Source organism: Thamnophis sirtalis, unplaced genomic scaffold (assembly GCF_051295495.1).
Source record: "Thamnophis sirtalis isolate CommonGarterSnake01/CBP01778 unplaced genomic scaffold, rThaSir2_p1.2 scaffold_1, whole genome shotgun sequence".
Lineage (NCBI taxonomy): Eukaryota > Metazoa > Chordata > Lepidosauria > Squamata > Natricidae > Thamnophis > Thamnophis sirtalis.
This window is the reverse complement of record NW_028261381.1, coordinates 9,520,446-9,543,625: the sequence shown is the minus strand read 5'-3', so window position 1 is coordinate 9,543,625 and position 23,180 is coordinate 9,520,446. Positions and strand designations below refer to the sequence as shown.

The window sequence follows — 23,180 nt, the reverse complement described above, 5'->3', positions numbered from 1 at the left end:
GAGGTTCACCCACATCAGGCGAACCAGTAGTAGCGGCAGTGGGAGGATCCATCCACCCACCCGGATGCTTCTGCGCATGCACAGAAGCGTTGCACATGCTCAAGCATGCGGGGAGTGCACCTGAACCGGTAGTAATTGACCATTGACCCACATAGAAAGATTTCTTCAACCTTTAGATCTTCCAATGGCATCCTTTACCATTGTAACTGAAACTAAGGGAAGGCTTCATCCATTATAACTATAAGATAGCAACTCTCTGCATTTATTGCAGCCATTGTCAAACAGAATAAGATTATTGCTGTGGCAATTTTGCCATGATATAATATGTAATTCATTTAGGATACTCATGTTTCATTTCTGAAAATTGAAAAATAAATTTTACCTTAATACCATTAACTACTGGAATATGAAGCACAATATGAGTCAAAGATGGATAATCTTGAAGTTTCAAAGTCACAATCTGAAAAACAATGCAAATAATAATAATGCTTGAATATGTTTTTTAAAATTAAGGTTAAAGATTATCTAATATTTAATTGTGCAATCTATAATAACATTAGAACAATTGAATTGAATTGAATTGAATTTATTGCACTTATATGCCGCCCTTTTCCCCAGAGGGGACTCAGGGCGGCTCACAATCCAAGTCAGGGAAGGGGATACAGATAAGGGATAAAAAGACAAACAAAACAATACACAATTTAAAAGCACACAACAACCATACCATTCGAGAGTGGGGGCAAAAGCTCTTTAGCCCCAGGCCTGTCAGAACAGCCAGGTTTTAAGGGCTTTGCAGAAGGCCTGGAGGGTGGTGAGGGTTCGAATCTCCACGGGGAGCTCGTTCCAGAGGGTCGGAGCAGCCACAGAGAAGGCTCTCCTCCGGGTAGTCGCCAGCCGGCATTGGCCGGCGGATGGAATTCGGAGGAGGCCTAATCTGTGGGATCTAATCGGTCTATTGGAGGTAATTGGCAGCAGGCGGTCTCTCAAGTACCCAGGTCCAATATCATGAAGAAGCATACTAAGTCTGAGATGATACTTTTCATAATAAGTCACAGACCTATTAATTCACATACCTAGTGAATTTGTTTTTGAGGTTCAGAATAAATACCTTGACTGTTGGTAGTAACTCAGCATTCCAAGACAAGTCAATTGCTTGCTGACTGAAATGTATATTAAAATGAAAATATTAGAGCTGTTATACAAAATATTCATGAATATGTATTCAGAAAGAAATGCACAATAATCCATTTAAAACTAGTGCTTTTCTTCATTTGAGCAACAAATTTAGAAAATAAATTTAATTCCACTATTATTAATACTCAATACAGCAGCTGACATAGTAAAAACAGTGTCCACAGGAAGCAGTTTCTCAGAAAGCATTTATAATGCTATTTTTAAAAGGGACAGGAGTATTTTGTGGTATTAATTTGCAAAGAGACAAAGACACATGAAGTAGACTGTATTTCCTAATAAACAGTTGGACAACTCTGATGTATAATGAAAAAGATTCAAAGACATTGCAAAACACAATTGCAATTTTTTTGGGGGAAATAAACATAGGATGAAGCTAGGAAAAAAAAGAAGCAAGGAATCACTATAGCAGGTACATTTTGGAGATGACAGCAGATAAAGAGGCCTAGAAGTAATTAAAGTTAGTTAGTCTAACTAAGGACTGAGAGGGCTACGACTAAATTTATAGAGTGAGTAGAAGCAGTTTCGAGAGCCGAGTAAGCTGAAAATGACCCACCAGAGAAGGACCAGAGAGATCTTGGGAGATAGATATTTGTGACAGTGGGGTGTGGACTGATCTGTCATGGAAAAAGAACTGTAGAACAGATGAGAAGGCTAGGAAAGTTTATGGGATAACCTACTGTGTTTCCCTGAAAATAAGACCTGGTCTTATATTTGGGGGAGGGCTCCAAAATAAGCATTAGGGTTGATTTTCGGGAAAACATGATTTCAGGGTGATCAGCCCAGCTGGGTGCCCCACCCCTCCAGCACACACACAAAAGGCAGTGAGCATGCAGAGGCTGATATTGTCTGACAGCAGCTACAGTCCGCTGGCCCCTTGGTAGGCGCACTCTGGGGTTGCGTAGCCTGCACAGCCAAGGTGAATGGATTACCTGTCCAAGTAGCAGACAGCAGCAGAAGCACGGGGGGGGGGGGAGGCATGCAATCCAGCCCCACCATAAATGGGGCAGGGGAGGACATAATAAACAATGCCTTCCACTTGACCAACACCACAAGGGCATAGACATTCTTCAACGGGGCACTTGCAAAATCTCCCTGGACTTCTACCAATTGAGCAATAATTTTGTCAACTCATCCCCAGATCTTAGCTCCATATAGCATCTGGGCTATCACCTTGCTCTGGAATATTTTAAATTCAGCTGCCCTCCTGTAGAATATAAAAACTTCTGGGCAGTTGATAGTAATTAAACATATTTTCAACATAAGGAACTTATGAAAAGTGATGCCTAGTTATTTAAAAATGTAGCATTTCTCTATTTGTTGGCAGTAATTGTCCAGCTGTGTTCAATATTTCTTCTGCTAGACACTCCCTTTGTTTTAATATAAGTTATCCTCAGTTTTTCTCCTTTCACAACAGTGACCAATAACCGTCAAAGATCAATCCTGATACAGGAAATAAGAACCATGTGATCAACATACATTAACAATGACTGTGGAGAAGAACAATTCATTTCACATATGCTATGGAACATACAATGTCTTTCAATATGTATGGAGAAAAACTTCATGCTGGCAAGAGAAAATGCTGTCGATGTGGCCCAATACTGGGTGAATGTTATTTAATTTTAGTTCAATTTAATTTTACATACTTTTATGACCTATTTTACATCTATTTTATTTGCTCAATATTGAAGGTTGTATATCTAGAATTTGAAGGGGCTTCTGACATGAGTAAAAAAAGAACAGTGAAATTTTCCATCCATTAAGTGAGGGGTAGAAACATATTTGTGACTTAATGGCTGCTACAATATCATTAATATGAAGTAAGAAAGGAGCAAATAAACACCCTTGTTTTAGCTCCTCTTTCCAATAAAATAGGATCTGACAAAGACCTTTGTAGGCCCATTTTTACTCTGGCTCTAATTATTATTAGTCTGAGAAGGCATCTATCAATATCTGCCCTTACTAGTTTATCCCATAGTCAAGATTTGTCAACTGAATAAAAGGCAGAGGTAAAACCTGAGGTTGTTTTGTGTATGTTAGTATATTTCTGAGTGAGAATCTTCAAAGTGGTGCAGTGATCTTAATGTGCTATATCCTTTTTGAAAAATCTGCCTGTTCTGGATGGAAGAATTTTGTTTCTTCTTTCCAACCTTTTAACTTATTCAGAAGATATCTGGCATAAAGTGTCTGCTGAGGCTGCCCTTCCACTTGTTCAAACAAATTAACTTCATCAGATAAGAATCTGAGTCCTGAGGCTGGATCATGGCATAAACATAAACAAAATATCTAGCAGGCTAACTGGATGATGATTAACAGGTTTTTGCCAATTTCCCCTTTTGAAGAATGGTTAGGTTTCAATAAGCCCGCACAACAATACCTTATCTACTTCTGACAAAAGTCTAGTCATATACCTGTGGAGGTATCATATCTTCTGCAGGGGGGTTTCATTCAGTTACATAAATACTTCTTTAAAAAGGAAATTATTTTCATAATCTCATAAAAATAAAATACGCTTACCACTTTGATGAAGTACTGTTTGCACAACCAAATATCCAGCTATTTGTATCCTTTTGTTTAAGAAGAGAAGAGAAGAAAACAATAAAGAGAAAATTAAAATGTATGTAGATTCCTACTGTATTTTTTTAACTTAACCTGTCAATAATTTACTTTAAATTTTCCTAAAAATATTTATCAAAAGCAGCACTGGCTGCTGGCATTGGGGCAAACTGCTTTTGTAAATATACCAATAGGTAGTCCTCAACCTATGATGACAATTGAGCCCAAAATCTCTGTTGCTAAGTGAGACGATTATTAAATGGGTTTTGCCTCATTTTACGATCTTTCTTGCCACACTTGCTAAGTGAATCACTGCAGTTGTTAAGTTAGTGACATAATTATTAAGTAACTCAGGCTTCCCCATTGACTTTACTTGTCAGAAGGTCACAAAAGATGAACACATGACCCCAAGATAAAGCAACCATCATAAATGAGACATTTGCAAGTGCCTGAATGTTGATTACATGCCCATGTGGATGCTGCAATGATTGTGTGAAAAATTGTTAGCATAAATCACTTTTTTTCAGTGTCATTGTAATGTCACTTCATGAATTGCTGTAAGTCAAGGACTGTTGAAGTGCTGCTAGGATAGTGATAGTTTTTTCTAAGAATGAAAAGAACAGAACAATTGAAGATTCTGTTGAAGCAGGCATTAAAAACATTTCCTAATACTTCCAAGTGCTCCTAATACTTTGAAATAACACCCCAAAATTTAAAAAAGATGATGTCATGGAAAGTTTGTGATCTAGTTTCCCATTATGACATCATCCATCTTACGTAGAGATTAAGAGACGCTGTTGTCTTAAAATATTAAAACAGATGCATCATAATATAACAATGAAAATGAATGTTAGGAAGGAAATAATTTCTCACCAATATACTGTTTTGGCAGTAAATATGAGTGAATGATTTTCTTTGGCTTGAGAGAGAAAAGCTGAAATATTTTCCATCTGATTCCTATTTAGAAAAAGAGAGAAATGCTTAGTTGAACATAATAAAACTATTACACTGATAAATTGTGCTATAATATTCTAAATGATGGGATAAAATATTGAAACATTGAAATTATTCTATCATAGAGAACAATGAGAAATTGAAGGATGTTATCTGTTTTGTTCTCCATGCAAAAGCCACAAATATAAATATAGTGATAACTCATGGAAACAATGATTAAGCAAGCTTGCCTTGAAACTAAACTAAGGTAAAATTTGATACTGGTAGCAATAGATTTGTTTCAACCTAGGCCACAAACAATGTAACAGTTGCACTTTTGACAAGTGGCTTGAGGCATCTTTTCCATCAATACGCACAGAGAACTTCAATATTTGCTTGCAAAATTCAATAAAGCAAAATATTTTTATTTGTATCCCAAAGTTCAAGAGGGCACCAACAACATCTGTGAGGCATGTGCCTATTACATGCTTTTACATTTTGAAACAAGCCTGAAAAAGACAATTTAATATAAAAGGAATGTATAGAGGGACAATAATGTACTTTAACAACTCATGAATTCTATAGCAAAGAATTTAAATTCACCAGTAAACCTACCTACCAATACTATGATGATGTAACATAATTCTCCCTCAAGCTTTCTCTGCTGTTTTTATTGTTTTTATTCACTAATCCACTCGCCAAATCTCCATGGCTTGGAGTTTTTTAAAAAACATCCAGGCAGATGTGAAATATAAAATGAGACAAGTGATTTGTCATCAATAGTTTGTTCTGAGCTCGAAACATTTGGTTGTCTTTTTGACTTGTAAACTTTTCAAACCTGCAAAGGTTTTGCACATCTCAACAGTTAGATTAGATATGGGGAAACCTTGGTTCAATAATTATAATACTATTTTCAATTCTAGATTTTCAATCAGAAAAAAAGCTGCAAGTGGTAGAGCAAATATTTTTCATAGGGAAGATGCTAAATTCAAACACCTCTAGCACTACTAGAGATGGAAAATAAACCTGCCTAAACTTAAAAAAGACTTCATTTTTTTTTAAAGTAGCTTTTACATAACCTAATAAGTAATTCTGTTTTAAATGAAAAGTATTACTTACATTGTATCCTTTGTAGGACCATTTTGAAGTTTTTATATTAATCCAAATGGATGCTTCTGGGGGAAAAAAAAACATACTGTGTTACTTTTTTTCTGCTGTCCTGCAGTACCACACCACAATAATTTTGTTGTATAATCTAAAATAGCATGTCTCTTTTTGACATAGAAAAACAAATATTTTTGAAATGATAAAAACTAAATTCTTCTCCTCTGATTTTAGTTCGGAGCAGGCAAATTAGCATCAGTATCATTACCAAATATTCTTTTTCAAGCTTTTTAAAAATACTTAAGGCATTTACATCTTCATATTTAATAGTTTAGTTGGAATAACAAACATTAAATCATGAAACACTGGTGGTTGCAATGATGAAAACAACATAGGAACCTACTTCAAAAGGGTTTTTATTTTGGGGGGGGGTCACACCATCATGCTGTCTGCTTAGAACATTATGACATGGAACAGGAACACTTATTTAACCTACGCATTTGCGCAGGCCCAGACATCATATAGAGAAGGAATAAGCATAGATATAGATAAATATTCCTAGCAAACACTCCAGCATTTACAGAAAGGAAACAAAAAGTTACCTTAAGATTAGTTCACGTTGTCTTTTTTTTTTAAAGGTGTATTCATACTGGAAAACTGCAGTTATAAACTTTAATGTCTGATCTTGAAATAAATTGCTTGGGTTTTCTGTAATAATATTCCCTGCCTTTGGGCTTTGCAATGCTACAATGTTAGGCCAGAATTGCACATGAGATCCTTAGCAAAAAAAGAAGCAGCTATCTAACAAGTTCAGAGCTGAGACAAGGTCTAATCTATGATATCCTGCAGGTAGTCTCATTTAGTGACCATTATTGAAACTGACAACTTGGTCACTAAGTAAAGCAGTTGCTAAATGAAACCAGTGGTACGCTTATGGTCGTATTTCAGCTTTACTTTGCTTTATAGGCTTGCAAAGTTAATAAATGTGAGGATTGGTTACTTTTTTATCACTGTTGTAACTGTAAATGATCACTAAACAAGATGATCTGAGTGTTGTAATTCAGTCTCCTATTCTTTTTTTCAATTAGTTTTTAAATTAGCAATAGTGATTTTGAATATAAGATTTTAAATCATTTGAATGGCTTCATGATTTGAGCTTTGCAGCAGAAAATGTTCCTATGCTACTTCCCAGAATTTAAGAGGAAAAAACTGAATGAAATATATTGATTCAATTCCTTTGGATTTAATATTACCCTTAATCATCAAAGGAAGTAATACACACCCACACAGTAACATCGGACACACTAACCTGTTAACTCAGTAAGTGATTCAGGTCTTTCTTCAAAGAGTTTTCCTGGATACCTTAAAAAGTGGTGATTCAGGACCAGAATTTTTCTTTGGGGATTTTCTGTTATCTATCAATTAACAAGCATGTAAATAAAAACTTTAAATAAAAATTTTCTGTTATCTATCAATTAACAAGCATGTAAATAAAAACTTTAACAAGCTTTTGAGGTCTAATGTGAGGCTAACCATTAGTGATAATATTGGGAGATAATACTTCCCAGACACAAAATTAACAACTTTTCAGCTTCAAGCAGAATCACATGGGTTTGGGCACATTTGCAAAAAGCAACCACAATTCCCCAACCCCTTTCCTTTCTAAGCTAGACAGAAAACAGTTTCTCCTTTTGAAAAAAAACAAAACCAAATGTTTTGGACACAGAGGTAGATTATTTCCAAGGCTGTTCTATTCTCTAAAGGAACAGAGAAAAGGTAACTAATTTTGTACGAATTTTAATTTCTGTTACCTGGTCAATTTTTCCCCCGGTGTTTATGTTCTCCATGCATATTTGGAATATTACATATTTTAATGTAATTTGGAAGCTCTTTTACAGTAGAGTTATCCTAAATGAAAAGCAAATCTATAACCTGTGGCATCTGCCCAGAGCCTTATAGTGTCTTTCATAATTTTTCCATGTGATTTCCTTTTCAGTAAAAATCTGTGATTTGAATAAATTTACTTCTATTTCCCCTACTGATGGGTATTTTGAATATGAAAGGGAAGTTGAAAAAGGATTTTTACTTTTTTTTAATTGTTAATTTTGTCTATATCTTGTTAGATGGAAAAATATTTATGCCAAGGCTGGAAGGGAAGTTAGATATGAAGTGAGCTTCTTAGAAAGCACATTGAGATTCTTACACTTTCATTTTAGGAGCTCGGCCCTGCCATTACAATGGCAGTAACAGCCTGGTTAATGAAAAATGTATTCATAATTCTAATGAGATCTGTAATGTAGGTACCATTCCTAACACTATTATCTTCATTTACTTGCAGGAATGTAAAAACAAACAAACAAACAATACATGCTTTTTTCCACAAAGCATGCACAGATCTTCAAGGAATGCAAACCTGTTTAGTATTATCGTCAATAAGGTCAAAAAATGCTCTGACGGTAGCCAAGTTCAATTCCTTACACCTGAAAAAGAATGTAAGGGGAAAATGCTTGTAAAAAAACAGACAGATTAAAAGTCAAATAATAGCCAAATAAAAATATTTGAACAGCAGTATATCAGTCTTTGTACCAAAAAGCCTTTAACTACTCACCAAACAATGGAAAGATGGTCTGTGGAAGCCCAGACTCGAGGAACTGCTGAACTCTGATTAAAAGAAGATATGTATTATTCATTTTAAAACTGAACATCCAAACATTTATTTATTTACTAGAAGCTAATATCTTGCTGAAAAAAATACAGTTGAAATCCTGCTAACATTGTTATGACTAAAATCCAAAAACCGAGCATGTCATATGCTCCCTCTTTGAACAGCAGACAATTCTGCCTTATTATACTTTGAAATATCTGCCCATTTTGCCATTTGGATGCTGCTGTACTGTTGTTTGAGAAGCACCAGGAAAATATGGTCTTACACACTTCACATAAGAGTTCTGTATTATTAATTTAAACTGTGTGCAGATTCATATTTCTTTATTGATGCAATGAATTTGTGAGATGCCTCATTCACTGAAGCAATAAAGATTAAAAACTGAAGTACAATTATATAAATTGGATACCAACTAATGCTTAGCATGAGCAACAGCTTAGTTACAGCTAATATGTTTTAGACACCCTCTTTTAAACAGGTTCTTTGTTCAAGGGATTTGAAGTAAAATCCAAGCTAGACATGGCAAACAAATAAGAACATTGTGGAGTCTTTGTTCTCTGAGTTTGATTGTTTGCTTGCAAACATTTCCTTACCCAATTAGATAATAATCACCAGTGCTAGTGAAGGTGCATTTTACTCCCTGTTTATATATAGTAGTTTCACTTTACTAATTTAGTAATTAAATGTCTGTAAAAAAAACGATCAAGTTCAACCCTGAGCTACATATATTTTCTTCTACAGAGAAAATTCTAAATAAAATATAACGTGCTATTTCTTGAGGATGGAAGAATCTCCAAATAAATGTAGCAATGAATGCTACTGCTTCCACTCAAATTGAGATTTCAATTTAGAATGTCATATTCAATTAGGACAGATGTTAGGGCAAGAAAGAACGAAACTATTCAGGAATGTTAACAGTAATATTTAATGATCTTCAAAAGCCAAGGCTTAAAAGCAACAATTAAAGAATTTACCACAACAGATAAAGCACAATTTTGACTATTTGAACTGGGCAGAAAAGCCAATCCAGAGCGAACTTGATAATCTCGGAATCCTCCTGCTACAGAAAGGGTTGTTAGATTCTTTATTTCTTGAGCCTTCTGAATCCAGTTATGGTTCACGGTTGAGTAAAAATCTATAAAAAGAACATTCGTTTAAATATCATTTCAGCAGTTTTGTTTCCCGAGGTTCGGCAATATCTTTAGTATAGATCATTTTGTAGCACATATCAGCATATATTATAATTCCTCATTTCTCCACTAAGCAATTTCAAACAAGAAAAAAATAAGCCAACTCAGCATGCCAATAAATCAAAATAATAAATCTCATTCCGGAAAAATGTAGAATTAAGATAATTTAAATCTGGCAGGTTAAAGCCTCTATTCTACATAAGGTAATTTACAAGTTGGTCAAAGATATTCTAAAGAGTTTTGCTTGCCATAAACATTTTACTATCTATATGTAAGAAATATTGAATGAAAACTCATATCGATATGCATTAATTTCAAAGTTCAATCATTTTAACAGTAGTAATCTTATCCCAATGTGATATTTGACCGTATCCATTCAAATTACTTCCATACATTTAAGAATATTTCAACATGTAAATCCATGTATTTTTCCATGTAAATCCATGAATGAAGCTTATTCAGTTACTCAAAAGTGACAAAGCAAAAGCAAAATAGAGGGGGAAGGCAAAACAAAACTTGACCAATCCAAAGATTCTTAGGGGTGGACTTACCAGCAAGATATTGATCTAAAGGCAACACAGGTGCAACATGAGGGGTCGCTTGAGTAATAAGAATATTGAGAAGTTCGGGTTTAAAATGTTTAAGAATCACTAGTGCTCTTGCAACAAGACCACCCATGGAATGACCTACTACTGCAACACTGCGGGGAGCAAATTCATGACCCTTCAAAAAAATAAAGAAAAATAATCTCATATCAGGCACAATGAAAACATGTAAAAGCACAAATTCTTTCCCACTTAATGGTTAACATGTCAATCCTTTAAGGTAAACCAGACTAAGAAACAGACACTGTTGTTTAAATCTATCTTTATTAGAATATCTATCATACACGGGTGTCAAACCTGCCGCGTCACGTTGTCGTCATGTGACGTTTCACAATGTTTTTCCCATTTGCGGAGCTGGTGTGATCATGGCCTGCACATGATGCATCTTGCCCATGGGCCGCCAGTTTGACACCCCTACTATAATAACAGAATCTTGCAAGTTTGAATCTGCTTCCCATGCTCCCTCTTTTATCTTCAGGTGAATTGGGGGGGGGGGAGGAACTGTCTGAGGTGTCTTCTTAAATCACTTTCTTGGTATGGGCTCAAGTCACATATATCTGATCACTGCATGGTAATGGAGATCTTCTCTCATCTTCCACATTTTCTGCATCACAGAGATAATAGCACAAAACACTAAAAAGTTAATATATATTGTGTTTATCTTCATACCTTATATAATTTAAGAATTATTTTAATACACTCATGCACAAATCTTGTCTGCCTTTGTAGACTTCCACCATATAGTGCAACAAGTTCCTCGTTGAAATTCACACTGAAGACATCAAAATGATATTTGAAATCCATATCTTCTGCCTTTCTCAGTGCTATTGATCCAAGGGAACGTACTGAAAAAAAAAAGCATATATTAGAAGCAGAGATAATTAAAATTCTGGATTTGGATGGTGAAGTAGATCCCTAAAAGAGATAGGGAGGAGGCAGAAAACAAAACTATGAGGATTTGTTTTTAAAATCCTCATTCTAATTTTTATGTCTTCAAGACTCCAAGTTCAAAAACCCATGCTTACTATGCAGTGTAATTTGAAAACAACAGTATTATTTTGAAATAGAACCTTAGAAAAGTTGAAATATTCTCAGCAATTTTAGTGAGCTCCATGGATTCAGAGACGTTAAATAATTAACACCAGGGAAAGGCAGTTGAGACAATGGTGGGGATTCAACGTAGGGTACTAAAAAAAATGGATTATCTGACCCTTGTAGTCAGGATTCAGGCCTAGCTGTGGAACACAGATAGCAATTATAGTAGTAATTTATTTTTGCCATGCCCACGATGAAGATAGTGTATCTATGCCATATTAGATTTCTCCATGGCCTTCGATATTGTAATTCATGGTATACTTTTGGACTGCCTATGGGAAATTGAGGATAATATGTTGTAGTGGTACCAGTTAGAGAAGGGGGAGGACAGGGAAGGACTGGCCTGGTGGCTACTACTTTGTGTAAGTTAGAGATCAGCCTTCTCCCATGCAGCCTCTGGAAAAGGTCATCTAATAGTTTGGGATTGGGCATCATTAATGATTCACAACTGTATATTGATACTCCAGATCAGACTAGAATTTATTGAGGCCCTATCCTGATGCTTGGAGGCTTAAATTGAGAATCCTAACAAGACACTTGTTGTCCAACAGAGATATTTGTCTGCTCGTGGTCTCTTGACAGGGACTAGTAGCCCCTAATGAGCAAGACTGTGACCTTTGGGTCCTTCTGGATTGTGGCCCCATTTAAAACAGAAAGTGAAAACTGCAAGCAATGCTGACTTCTCCCAGTTTTGGGTGGTGTTTTGGACTCTACCTTGAAAAGGAGGACCTTACTATAATGACTCATCCCCTTGCTACCATCCATTTAACTTACTGCAAAAACCTCTACATGGGTATCTTTTGAAGACTATTCAGATACTTCAGTTGATTCACAATGCAGTAGCCCATCTGCTAACCAGAATTTGCCAGAGGGAACATGATGATGATACATCAGTGCTATGGATGCTACGTTAGTTACAGACAGATTTCTCAATGCCATTTACAGTGCTCCTGATAATTTATATAATGTATGTGGCTTGGCTCCAAATTATTTGCAGGACTGTATTTTCTCAATGGGATTTGCCCAGCTAACTCAAGCTGTCCAGGAGAAACTACAAATGGATCCCTGCTTTAAGGATGTAGCAGTATTTATTTATTTATTTAAAACTTTTATATGCCGCCCAATCCCAAAGGACTCCGGGCGGCTTACAAATGAAATATAAAAAACATAAAAACAATACAATTTAAAACAACAATCATCCATCAAATTCATTCTAGTCGGGCTGGACCTCAACAGTGAGGTCAACAGCCCCAGGCCTGCCAGAACAGCCAAGTTTTTACGGCTTTCCTGAAGGCCATCAGAGTGGGTATGGTCCGGATTTCCGGAGGGAGCTGGTTCCAAAGAGTCGGAGCAGCCACCGAGAAGGTTCTCCCCTGAGGGCCCGCTAACCGACATTGTATGGCCGACGGCACCCGAAGGAGGCCCAATCTATGGGATCTTACTGGTCGCTGGGAGGTATGCGTCAGCAGGCGGTCTCGAAAGTATCCTGGCCCTAAGCCATGTAGGGCTTTAAAGGTGATAACCAACACCTTGAATTGAGTCCGGAGACCAATAGGCAGCCAGTGCGGCTCACGGAGGATAGGTGTAACGTGGGTGTACCTCAGCGCACCCACTATCACCCGTGCGGCCGCATTCTGAACTAACTGCAGTCTCTGAACGCTTTTCAAGGGTAGTAGGGAGGCTCCCTAGCATTGCTTTCTGAATGGTTTCCAGTAAACTACTCATCTGGCTACCACCTGGAAATATTTCAAAAGTGATCTCTTTTGGTTGGCATTTGGTCCTTGATTCCATCTTGGTATGGTCATAATCTGGCTTTGTTACTTCATTTTATTCTGCATTTTTTATTGTTTTAATTATGGTATTTTTAAAATGTAATTAATAAATGTAATAAAATACTGCAAATGCAAACCATTTATTATCCAGGTAAACACAGATTCGTGGAAAGATTATTATTCCTAAACTATTTCCTCTTTAGGTATTCTACAGAGATATTTCTATTACTTCAGAGATACCTTACCTTGCTTAAAACTTCCAGCGTTGCCAGGAAGAAAAAGGATAGGAATCCCTGTTAAGATTAGATTTCTGTTTTCTTCTGCAGAAATTCCTTCCCCGTAGAGATACAGTTCATAGGCTGGGTAACGTCTGGATATTTTCTTAGGTAATTTTATTCTCTGAAACAAAACATGCATTTCAGCAGAAGAAAGGTAACAATTTTGGTATTAATAGGAAGAATCTAAGCAATTGCAATGTAAATAAAATTTACACAATAAAATACACTGTGCTATTAATATGAAGCCAATATACTTTTAAAAAGCCTGAAACAATATGACAGCTTTTTGAATATTTCACTATCTTCTATATGTAATTAAAGAATTGCAAATCTGAAACATCTGCATTCCTTCTGACAGTAACTTTGGAGAAGATCCTGAAATGGAGAACCAAAACTTGTATTTGTTTACACAGGTAACCTTGCAACTATGTATATAAACTTGATGGCACTAGCATGAGAAAAGTGCTACTTTCCACATCCAACAGATTTAAACACATAGTTCAGCTTTCCCCAAGCTAATATTTTTTTGGGCATTCTCACTAGCTACAGACAGCATGTTGAACTGGAATGGGCCAACTCATCACAGTCAAATTCACTGTGGTCAATTTGTCATAGCCAACTCATCATGGATCAACTCGCCATGGCCAACTCACCATGAGACAATTCACCACAGGGCAATTTAACAATTCAATTTAATTATTTAAAATAAATACAAAATATTTTTGTCATCTCTTTTTGCATCCTTTATATAAAGATTCTATTCCACCCTTGCTTTGAAATTAGTGTAACTCTTGTCCCACAATGAGTTGTCACATGGCAAATTGGCTGTGGCAAGTTAGCTGCAGCAAGATGGCTATGGCAAGTTTACTGTGTGATTAGCTGGCCGCGGCAAATTGTCATAGACTCATGCTGAACAGCCAGAAATAATGGGATGTGTAACACAAACCTTAGCAGTGAAAGCTGCCCTAATATTTATACAGATCCAGTCCTTACTATTTTCTGTTCTTAGCAATCATGCTATTAGATGAAGCCTACTGGCAGATTATTACAGCAAAAGAAATGTAAAGATAGTCCTCAACTTATGACCACAATTGAACAGAAAATTTCTGTTGCTAAGCAACACAGTTGTTAAATTAGTTTAGCCTCATTTTGACTTTTTCTGCCAGCATTAAGTGAATCATTGCCATTGTTAATTGAATCATGTGGTTGTTAAGTGAATCTGGACCTTGCCACTGACCTTACTTGTTGGAAGCCAGGTGGGAAATTTACAAATGGGGATTACATGAGTCTGGAACAGTGCAACTATCATAAATACATGCCCGTTGCCAACTGGTTGAATTCTGATAATGTGACCCATGGGGATGCTGCAATGGTGGTGTGAAAAAAAGTCGTAACTTTTTTTCAATTCCATTGTAACTTTGGACGATCCCTGAATGAACAGTTGTAAGTCAAGGACTACTTGTATTTGCCCTTTCACTTCTCCTTAGATAACTAGCAAAAAACCTGTAGAAATGCCAAGTCCTTCAAGCTATCAGACTCAGGAATCAAGGAATACTTGAATTGCTGGAATGCTCCTTATTACTGGTAGGGTTGTGTAACAGAATCTGCTTGCCAAAGCAGTTTTCCAGATACATCTATAACTAATATAATTAAGATGAGTTACTCTGAATCCCATTTACGTATCACCCCTTTCCTGGGGGTATGTAATCTTCTCTATAATGGTTCTGCTTGTTTCCCCAGAGTCTCTTAGACACTCCATCACACAGGTTTAAAATTCTGCTATTAAAATAATACTGTTCCAGTTAATTAGAGTTGTTTTGTGGGATTCTTATTTAGCTTTTGTGTGCAAGCTATACATTGCACAATATTTAATAACTCTATGTTGTTATGTTATGGTTCTAATCCATTTTGAAAATGCCTGTAGAAATACAGGGTAGAAATATACAAAACGCAAAATAGAAAACAAAAGTGCAAAGAGGAAATTCCAAAAGACGGTAAAATAACTTGAGAAAGCCAACAGAAACTATTTGAATTATATATTGTACTAGAGGATAGCCTGGTATTGCCCGGATATTTATTTATAAGGGGGAAATGTCTGGACCAAACGTAATTTCTAATGTTGGATTTTCCCCTTTACCAGAGGGAGACCCCTTTTGGAGTACTGGTGAAGCCGTTACCACAACTCCACTGCGCTGCCCAGTAGAAGCCATTTTAAGGCACAACAGGTTGAATCTTAGCAGAACACACACCCTAACGGATGTTGGTGGTGTCTTACCGCCACAGTATTTGTTTCCAGACAGTAAGTCACCTGTGTACGAAGTTTGGTTGAAAATTGCTTGAGTCTTTCCAGAGTTATGCTGGAACACACACACACACTTACACACACATACTACACACACGCATGTGCACGCGCGCGCACACACACACACACACACACACACAGAGTACTTTTTTTAATGGCAAAAAGAAAAGAAAAAAGAGGATGACTAGCAAGAAAGTGGATGAACACAGTTATAAAGCCAAAGGGTGTGTCGCTGTAAGACAAAGTACCAGATTGGGAAAAGAAAATCTGTTATGTGGTTGGCATATAATCATTAAATATTTTTTTAAAATAAATTTATTTTCTATATTTCTGAAAAGGAGCAATAGCTGTTATGCTAACTCTTGTTAATTTCTGGGATCCCCAAGTCACCATACTAAAACTCCCCCCACCACATATAGTAAATGTATACACATATTTGTATACAATCATATAAATATCATACACTGCTCTATGTAAAATGTGATTTTCAAGATATTCATGAGAAAGGAACAATTCTTTATAAAAATTATTTCTTGCTAAACAACATTGAGCTAACAAGGCAATAAGACCGTAGTATGTTTCAGAATCTAATGTGGATTAATGGGAATTTACTCTCTGGAGGTACATAATCTACCTATTCCAACTTGGTTATTAACTAGATTAGGCAGTTTTACCAAATCTGAGCCTTAACTATTACAACTAGCTTCTTTTTGTTTTATCAATCCAACATAAAATGAAGATGATCTATAAAAGGCTCTAACTTAATATTGTAATGCTTTTGTGTAATTAAATTTTGTAATGTTTTTCAACTTTATTTTAGTTTTAAGCATAGTTTGGTTAAAACCTTTACTGATTCTTTTTCATATTTCTTTAGATATTCCACCAATTCTCTATAATTTTGCGACTTAGTAATGATCATAGTGCTGATCTAATTTCATCTTCTTATATTAGATGTCCTTGTTAAGTAACAGGACTTTTCTAAGCTATCTTGCTTATCTTCTCTACTACACCAAATTTCAGAATTCTCCTTCCATCTTTGTTGGATTTCTTGGTTATTAACTATACATTGATATCCTTTTCTTCACCAGCATGAGGTTGGTATTTCCTGAGTTTGAAACTCTTTCAAAGTTTTTCCCTATATTCCCATGTCTGTTTTCAATTTCATTATCTTCATATAATATTGTTTCTCTTGCTTCTAACAAACATATAGTTAAGAATTATTAATAATTCTTTGTTAAGTTTCTTCCTGAAATCCTGATTGCATTTTTGGCAATTTCCAACATTTATTTCATAGTCAATTTGCTTTCTTTTCTTTCTTGATCGTTGTCAGCATCGTTTGATATTCATCCTTAATTTATTTGATTTCATTCCATAATTATTCTAGTTCCTCATTAATGAGGCTTAGGACTTCAAAATAATTCTTGATAGTCTCCTTCAAAATGGTGGGCATATGCTCAAGATTATATACTGGAAACTGTCTGGTTTTCTTTTTCCAATTTAGCTTATTTTATTTGATGTATTTGATTTCATTCCATAATTATTCTAGTTCCTCATTAATGAGGCTTAGGACTTCAAAATAATTCTTGATAGTCTCCTTCAAAATGGTGGGCATATGCTCAAGATTATATACTGGAAACTGTCTGGTTTTCTTTTTCCAATTTAGCTTAACTTGTAACTTGCATCTTATCTATTCTACAGTCAACCCTGGTCACCTGTTTGCTATTATAACTGAACAATTTTTCTACCAATCAGGAATGAGATCATAAGAATTGGCATAGAACCCATCTGAAACTACATACAAAAAGAGCAAATAAAATGGTTTCCTTGCCTTGAGATTCCATATCTTACAAAGTATATATAAAAAGAGTTCTGGCAATTTTCTTAGCAATTTTCCTCAAATTTGTATTACCACATAGCTCTGTTAACTCTTAATATTTAAATGTCTTATGCCTTTTATTTAATTTCACACAAAGTATTTTAAACAACACAATCATTTTTTTTAAGATGACAGAAATCAGATAAACAAATCATAAAGTTAACCAGTACTTGTCTTTCCTGTTGAATTTGCTGTAAAAGCCCTAGTAGTTATACTGACATTCCCACACCCACCATACGTTAAGCTAGCTATTTATTATACTTAACAAATTTAGCCCACAGCAGCTTCCAACTACCAATTTAAGTCATGAGTACATCTGCAGAACTCTTCTCTAAAGTCTTTTAATAGTCTCCATTTCATTGTATTTTAAAAAAATCTGTTGTTTTGGGTAATAACACTGTAGATATATATTACCAGGAGGCTGTACTACAAAATATATCATTTATTTATTTATTTATTTCCTAAATTTGTTTTCCACTGATCTGTCGGGCTACTCTAGCTGGCTTACAACAATAAAAGAAAGAAATGAAAAGAATGTGAAAAGAAGTAACATCAAAGAGCATTAAAATAAACAATGAAAAAGACCATAACAAGAAATACAACGATATGATTACCAAAAGTTGTGTTGGGTGTGTGTGTGCAAGGGCCTATAGACCTATATCCATTTGCCTGGAATAAACCTCACTGAAACTATTACTATTGACTACTTTAATAGCGTAGAATTGTTTCCTATATAAGTTTTACAGTTGGACGTGTGTTAAATATTTACTTTGTTAACCAAACTTTTGTTTGACAAATTGAATCAAACAAATTGAGTCCTGGTCAAAATTGTGGCATCAATCCCATGTATTACTCTGGAGATAACATATTTTAAATACTTTCCACAAAAAATTCATTAAAAAAAACCCCAAAGTATAATTGTTTTATTACAGGAATCCATGTGAAGCATATATCTCAAGGTCCTTTTCCATTAGAGGCATCAGTAAGAAACAGCATGTGAAACATCAAATACAAAGTAACCTGCGCTTTAAAGCTAAGTATCAAAGTTCTTAAGGCATCTCAGAAAGAACATGCTTTTAGAAAAGCAACATTGTGTATTCTGTAGTAGCTCAGTGAAGACCAACTTGGGATCCAAAAAGCTTATGTACCACTTCTTCTCTCATTAACCTGCCTATTTATTATGAACACTGGATAAGGGCCAGATCTGAGATCCTTTTGCCAGAAAAATTAATTATAAAATCAGGATGCTATCCAAGGCATATTTCTGGGAGACAAATCTGTGTTCTTCTGGGGAAAGTATTACAGTATTAGGTGTGGCTCTGCATTCTCAAATTAGGATTTATTACATAGTTGTTTGCTTTAATATTTTACTCTATGTGTTAATGTTCACCATACTTTCATTCCCTACATTAAAATCATTGTTTGTAGATGAGAGATATTTTAAACAACTTGGGAAGAAAAAAAACCACCTCCAGCTTTTTGCTTGCTGAATATGCTATATAAGGAACATCACTATAAGCAGACAAAAATAATTTTTGAATAACACATAATGTAATTATAAAGGCAAATTAATTGCTTCACTTCCCATGCCTAAAACAACCACATGAAAAGAAAATGATGCCGTAGAAAAAGAGTTTCAGGAGCTCCTGCTTTTGATTTCCTATCATACCATCATACCAATTACCTGTGATACATGTCTACACTGGTTTTGGTCTGTAAATAGTGCATGGCATTATTAGGGGAAAACTGTTGACATTATAGCCATCTTTAAAAGGAAGATGGGAAAAGCTGACAGAAAGGAAAAGGTCCAGCACAAATCATTTCTGGATAAAATTGACCTATTCTGCTTTCGAAAAAACTGAACACTACTGCATTTTTAAAATCATAGCTATCAACAGAAAAAGATAGGAGAATGCTTTGAGAACTAGGAAGCCACAAGACAAAATACATTTAGTAAATGTTCAAGCTTACAATGGCACCGCAAAAAGTGATTTATGACCGCTTTTCATAGTTACAACCTTCACAGCATCCCCATAATCATGTGATCAAAATTCAGATGCTTGGCAACTGGTTCAGATTTACGACCATTGCTTTGTCCCAAGAGCATGTGTCCACCTTTTACAAACTTCCAACAAACCAAGCCAGATTCACTTACCAATTGAGTTACTAACTTATCAATGGCAGTGATTCACTTAACACCTAAGCAAGGTTGTAAAATGGGGCAAAACTCACTTAAATGTCTCCCTGAACAACATAAATGCTGGGCTCAATTGTGGTTGTAGGTCAAGGACCACCTGTCGTACTCAATTCAAAGAAAAATAAAAGTCGTATCAACATTCACCGAGAAAATACCATGACTGCAGTGAAAGGTTACTTGTTCAACACCCTTGTTCTCTCACTATTAAACAATTGCTCAACCGCAAACAAACTGGCAACTTTCTAGCGGGTTAACAAGGGTCAATGCCGCTTTGACTTTTGGCTAATTGCAGGGAAATAGAAAGCTTGATTCCTGAGATCCAAGTCTCAAGCCAACTTGAAAAGCATGTTCTCCAGGAAAGTGAGCTGGGCTGTTTTTTTCACAGTTAAGCAATTTACTGAAGGCTTTGTTTCTCTAGGGCAGTGGGTCTCCAACCTTGGCAACTTTAAGGCTTGTGGACTTCAACTCCCAGAGTTCCTCAGCCAGCAAATGCTTGTCTTGCATGCTTGGAAAACATTCCACAATAAATAAGTTGTTTTCCCAATGTATATTCAAGTCAAAGCTGGCTGAGGAACTCTAGGAGTTGAAGTCCACAAGTCTTAAAGTTGCCAAGGTTCTCCAGGAAGGTGAGCTGGGCTGTTTTTTCACAGTTAAGTAATTTACTGAAGGCTTTGCTGGCTGAGGAACTCTAGAAGTTGAAGTCCACAAGTCTTAAAGTTGCCAAGGTTGGAGACCCACTGCTCTAGGGCAGTGGGTCTCAGACTGGTCTCTTTTCATCCCAAAGGTGCTTTTTTCAAGAGCCAACTGGACTTTTCCCACAAAGTCCAGATGCCTCTTGAAAAGGCCCTTTCGGGACAACCATGATCTGGACCTGTGTTTCCCAACATTCCCAGCATTCGCTGGCTGGGGAATTCTGGGAGTTGAGGTCCAGACATCTTCAAGTTGCCAAGGTTGGGGAATTCTGGGCGTTGAAGTCCAGACATCTTCAAGTTGCCAAGGTTGGGGAATTCTGGGAGTTGAAGTCCAGACATCTTCAAGTTGCCAAGGTTGGGGAATTCTGGGAGTTGAAGTCCAGACATCTTCAAGTTGCCAAGGTTGGGGAATTCTGGGAGTTGAAGTCCAGACATCTTCAAGTTGCCAAGGTTGGGGAATTCTGGGAGTTGAAGTCCAGACATCTTCAAGTTGCCAAGGTTGGGGAATTCTGGGAGTTGAAGTCCAGACATCTTCAAGTTGCCAAGGTTGGGGAATTCTGGGAGTTGAAGTCCAGACATCTTCAAGTTGCCAAGGTTGGGGAATTCTGGGAGTTGAAGTCCAGACATCTTCAAGTTGCCAAGGTTGGGGAATTCTGGGAGTTGAAGTCCAGACATCTTCAAGTGGCCAAGGTTGGGGAATTCTGGGAGTTGAAGTCCAGACATCTTCAAGTTGCCAAGGTTGGGAAATACTGATCTGGACGACTGAGAAAGCTCCATACATACCTTCTTTGCATTTTTTTTTAAATGAGTCAGGACCCTCAAAGAGTTTTGCTTTAAGTAATTATGTCTTATCAATATTTACCCTATTAGGAATCAAAAGCAAAACCTTTGAAAGTATTTATTTATTTTTCACTTCATGGAACCCCCCCCCCTGAAACCGTGTCAGGGACCCCCAGGAGTCCCCAGTGACCCCTTGGGGGAACCCCTGCTTTATAGGGCACCCGATAGAGGTGCTTGAACCCCCCATTGAACCAGCGGGGAGACCACACACACAGACACACACACACACCAGACAGACAGGCGCCCACGAAGGTGAGAAGGGGCTGAAAAGGGACCGCTCCTAAGTGCGGATGAAGGGCGTGAGGCAAAGGCGCCTCTTCCTCCGAAGGAGCTGTCCCCGAGACCGGGGTGATGCTTTGCCCTCGGGCTGCGGAGAGGAGCCTTCGCGGGCTCTCGTCTCGCCGGAGACCAAGTTGCTCGGGACCTCCATTATTATAGAGAAAGCGGGTCTTTCTCTGTAGGAAAGCGGGGGGGACGGGGAACGCCGCCAGCCTCTCAGGGAGAACTCGCGGAGACACCTCACAGGATGCTGCCGCCTGTCCGCCCCCAGCCACTCACCAGGTACTCCGGGTAGTCGAACATGTAGGTCATGCTGCACCGGTTCTCCTCATACTGGAAGAAGACGTCGCGGGCTCCCAGCAGCACCAGAGCCGCCAAGACCCCGTGAAACAAAATCCCGGTCACCCTTCCCGCCGTCCACATGTCGTTCTCATCGGCGGCGGCCGCCCGGCTCTTCTCGCCGCCAGGGCCGCCTCTGCCCTCTCGCCGGCGGGCCACACCCGCCAAGAGGCGGGGAACCGCCCCGAGTGCCTCCCTCGCCGGGCGGGGCGAAGCGGTGGAAAAAGCTCCCGCCATGTTTGGAAGGTCGACCGAAAAAACTGCCTCAGGATTCCCGGGCGGGGTTCAAGGGAGCCTTTCCGCCCGCCATCTTGGGAAGGTCCCTCGGATCGGGTGGGCGGGGCGTGTAGGCCGTTTAGACGGCCGGTTTCTTTTAAAGCACCTTTGAGGCAACCGTGACTTGGATGGCTGCGAATCTCCATAGACCAGGGTTTCTCAACCTTGGCAACTTGAAGGTGTCTGGACTTCAACTCCCAGAATTCCCCAACCTTGGCAACTTGAAGATGTCTGGACTTCAACTCCCAGAATTCCCCAACCTTGGCAACTTGAAGGTGTCTGGACTTCAACTCCCAGAATTCCCCAACCTTGGCAACTTGAAGATGTCTGGACTTCAACTCCCAGAATTCCCCAACCTTGGCAACTTGAAGATGTCTGGACTTCAACTCCCAGAATTCCCCAACCTTGGCAACTTGAAGATGTCTGGACTTCAACTCCCAGAATTCCCCAACCTTGGCAACTTGAAGATGTCTGGACTTCAACTCCCAGAATTCCCCAGCCAGCGTTCGCTGGCTGGGGAATTCTGGGAGTTGAGGTCCAGACATCTTCAACTTGCCAAGGTTGAGAAACACTGCCATAGACTTTCAGCGGGGAAGATTTCCCCGGGGTCGCTAACGGGGAATCGGGAGGTCGGGGGGCCCCATTAGCAGCTGCGGAGGCTTGCATCTAATACCAATTTAAGCCCGTCTCATAAACGAGCCCGAACATGAAAAACGGGAAGGAGGAAGAGTTCCGACTATCGTTGGGAAATGAAGCCACATCTTTAAAAGATGACGTGAGCGGCTTGTTGGACGAAACGTGTATAATTGGATCATAACACTTATTTAACAATAAAATAATTAACACACACACACGAAAGAGTAACTCTTTGAACATCACACCCCCGAGCGAAGCTATTTGCTTTGTGGCTGCTAGATCCGGATTGCAAAGAATTCGGACAACCTGCTGGAGTTATCAAACTCTCAACTTCTCCCTGTCATCTCTTGG

The 23,180-nt window shown here is 37.7% G+C and overlaps 1 protein-coding gene across 1 annotated transcript in view; it reads right to left on the bottom strand.

Moving 5' to 3' along the window:
- PGAP1 (post-GPI attachment to proteins inositol deacylase 1) overlaps positions 1–22,037 on the bottom strand; it is a 44,850-nt gene extending 22,813 nt beyond the window's left edge. Inside the window, exons 1-13 of the mRNA XM_087707599.1 lie at positions 21,858–22,037; positions 13,360–13,513; positions 10,917–11,092; positions 10,194–10,365; positions 9,427–9,587; positions 8,396–8,448; positions 8,201–8,267; positions 7,097–7,202; positions 5,803–5,858; positions 4,624–4,707; positions 3,712–3,761; positions 1,109–1,160; positions 383–460 (exon numbers count right to left, since the gene is read on the bottom strand). Coding sequence (XP_087563725.1) covers positions 383–460; positions 1,109–1,160; positions 3,712–3,761; positions 4,624–4,707; positions 5,803–5,858; positions 7,097–7,202; positions 8,201–8,267; positions 8,396–8,448; positions 9,427–9,587; positions 10,194–10,365; positions 10,917–11,092; positions 13,360–13,513; positions 21,858–22,001 — 1,353 coding nt within the window. The 5' untranslated portion in view covers positions 22,002–22,037. The remainder of the gene's footprint in view (positions 1–382; positions 461–1,108; positions 1,161–3,711; positions 3,762–4,623; positions 4,708–5,802; positions 5,859–7,096; positions 7,203–8,200; positions 8,268–8,395; positions 8,449–9,426; positions 9,588–10,193; positions 10,366–10,916; positions 11,093–13,359; positions 13,514–21,857) is intronic.
- Positions 22,038–23,180: the final 1,143 nt, after the last annotated feature.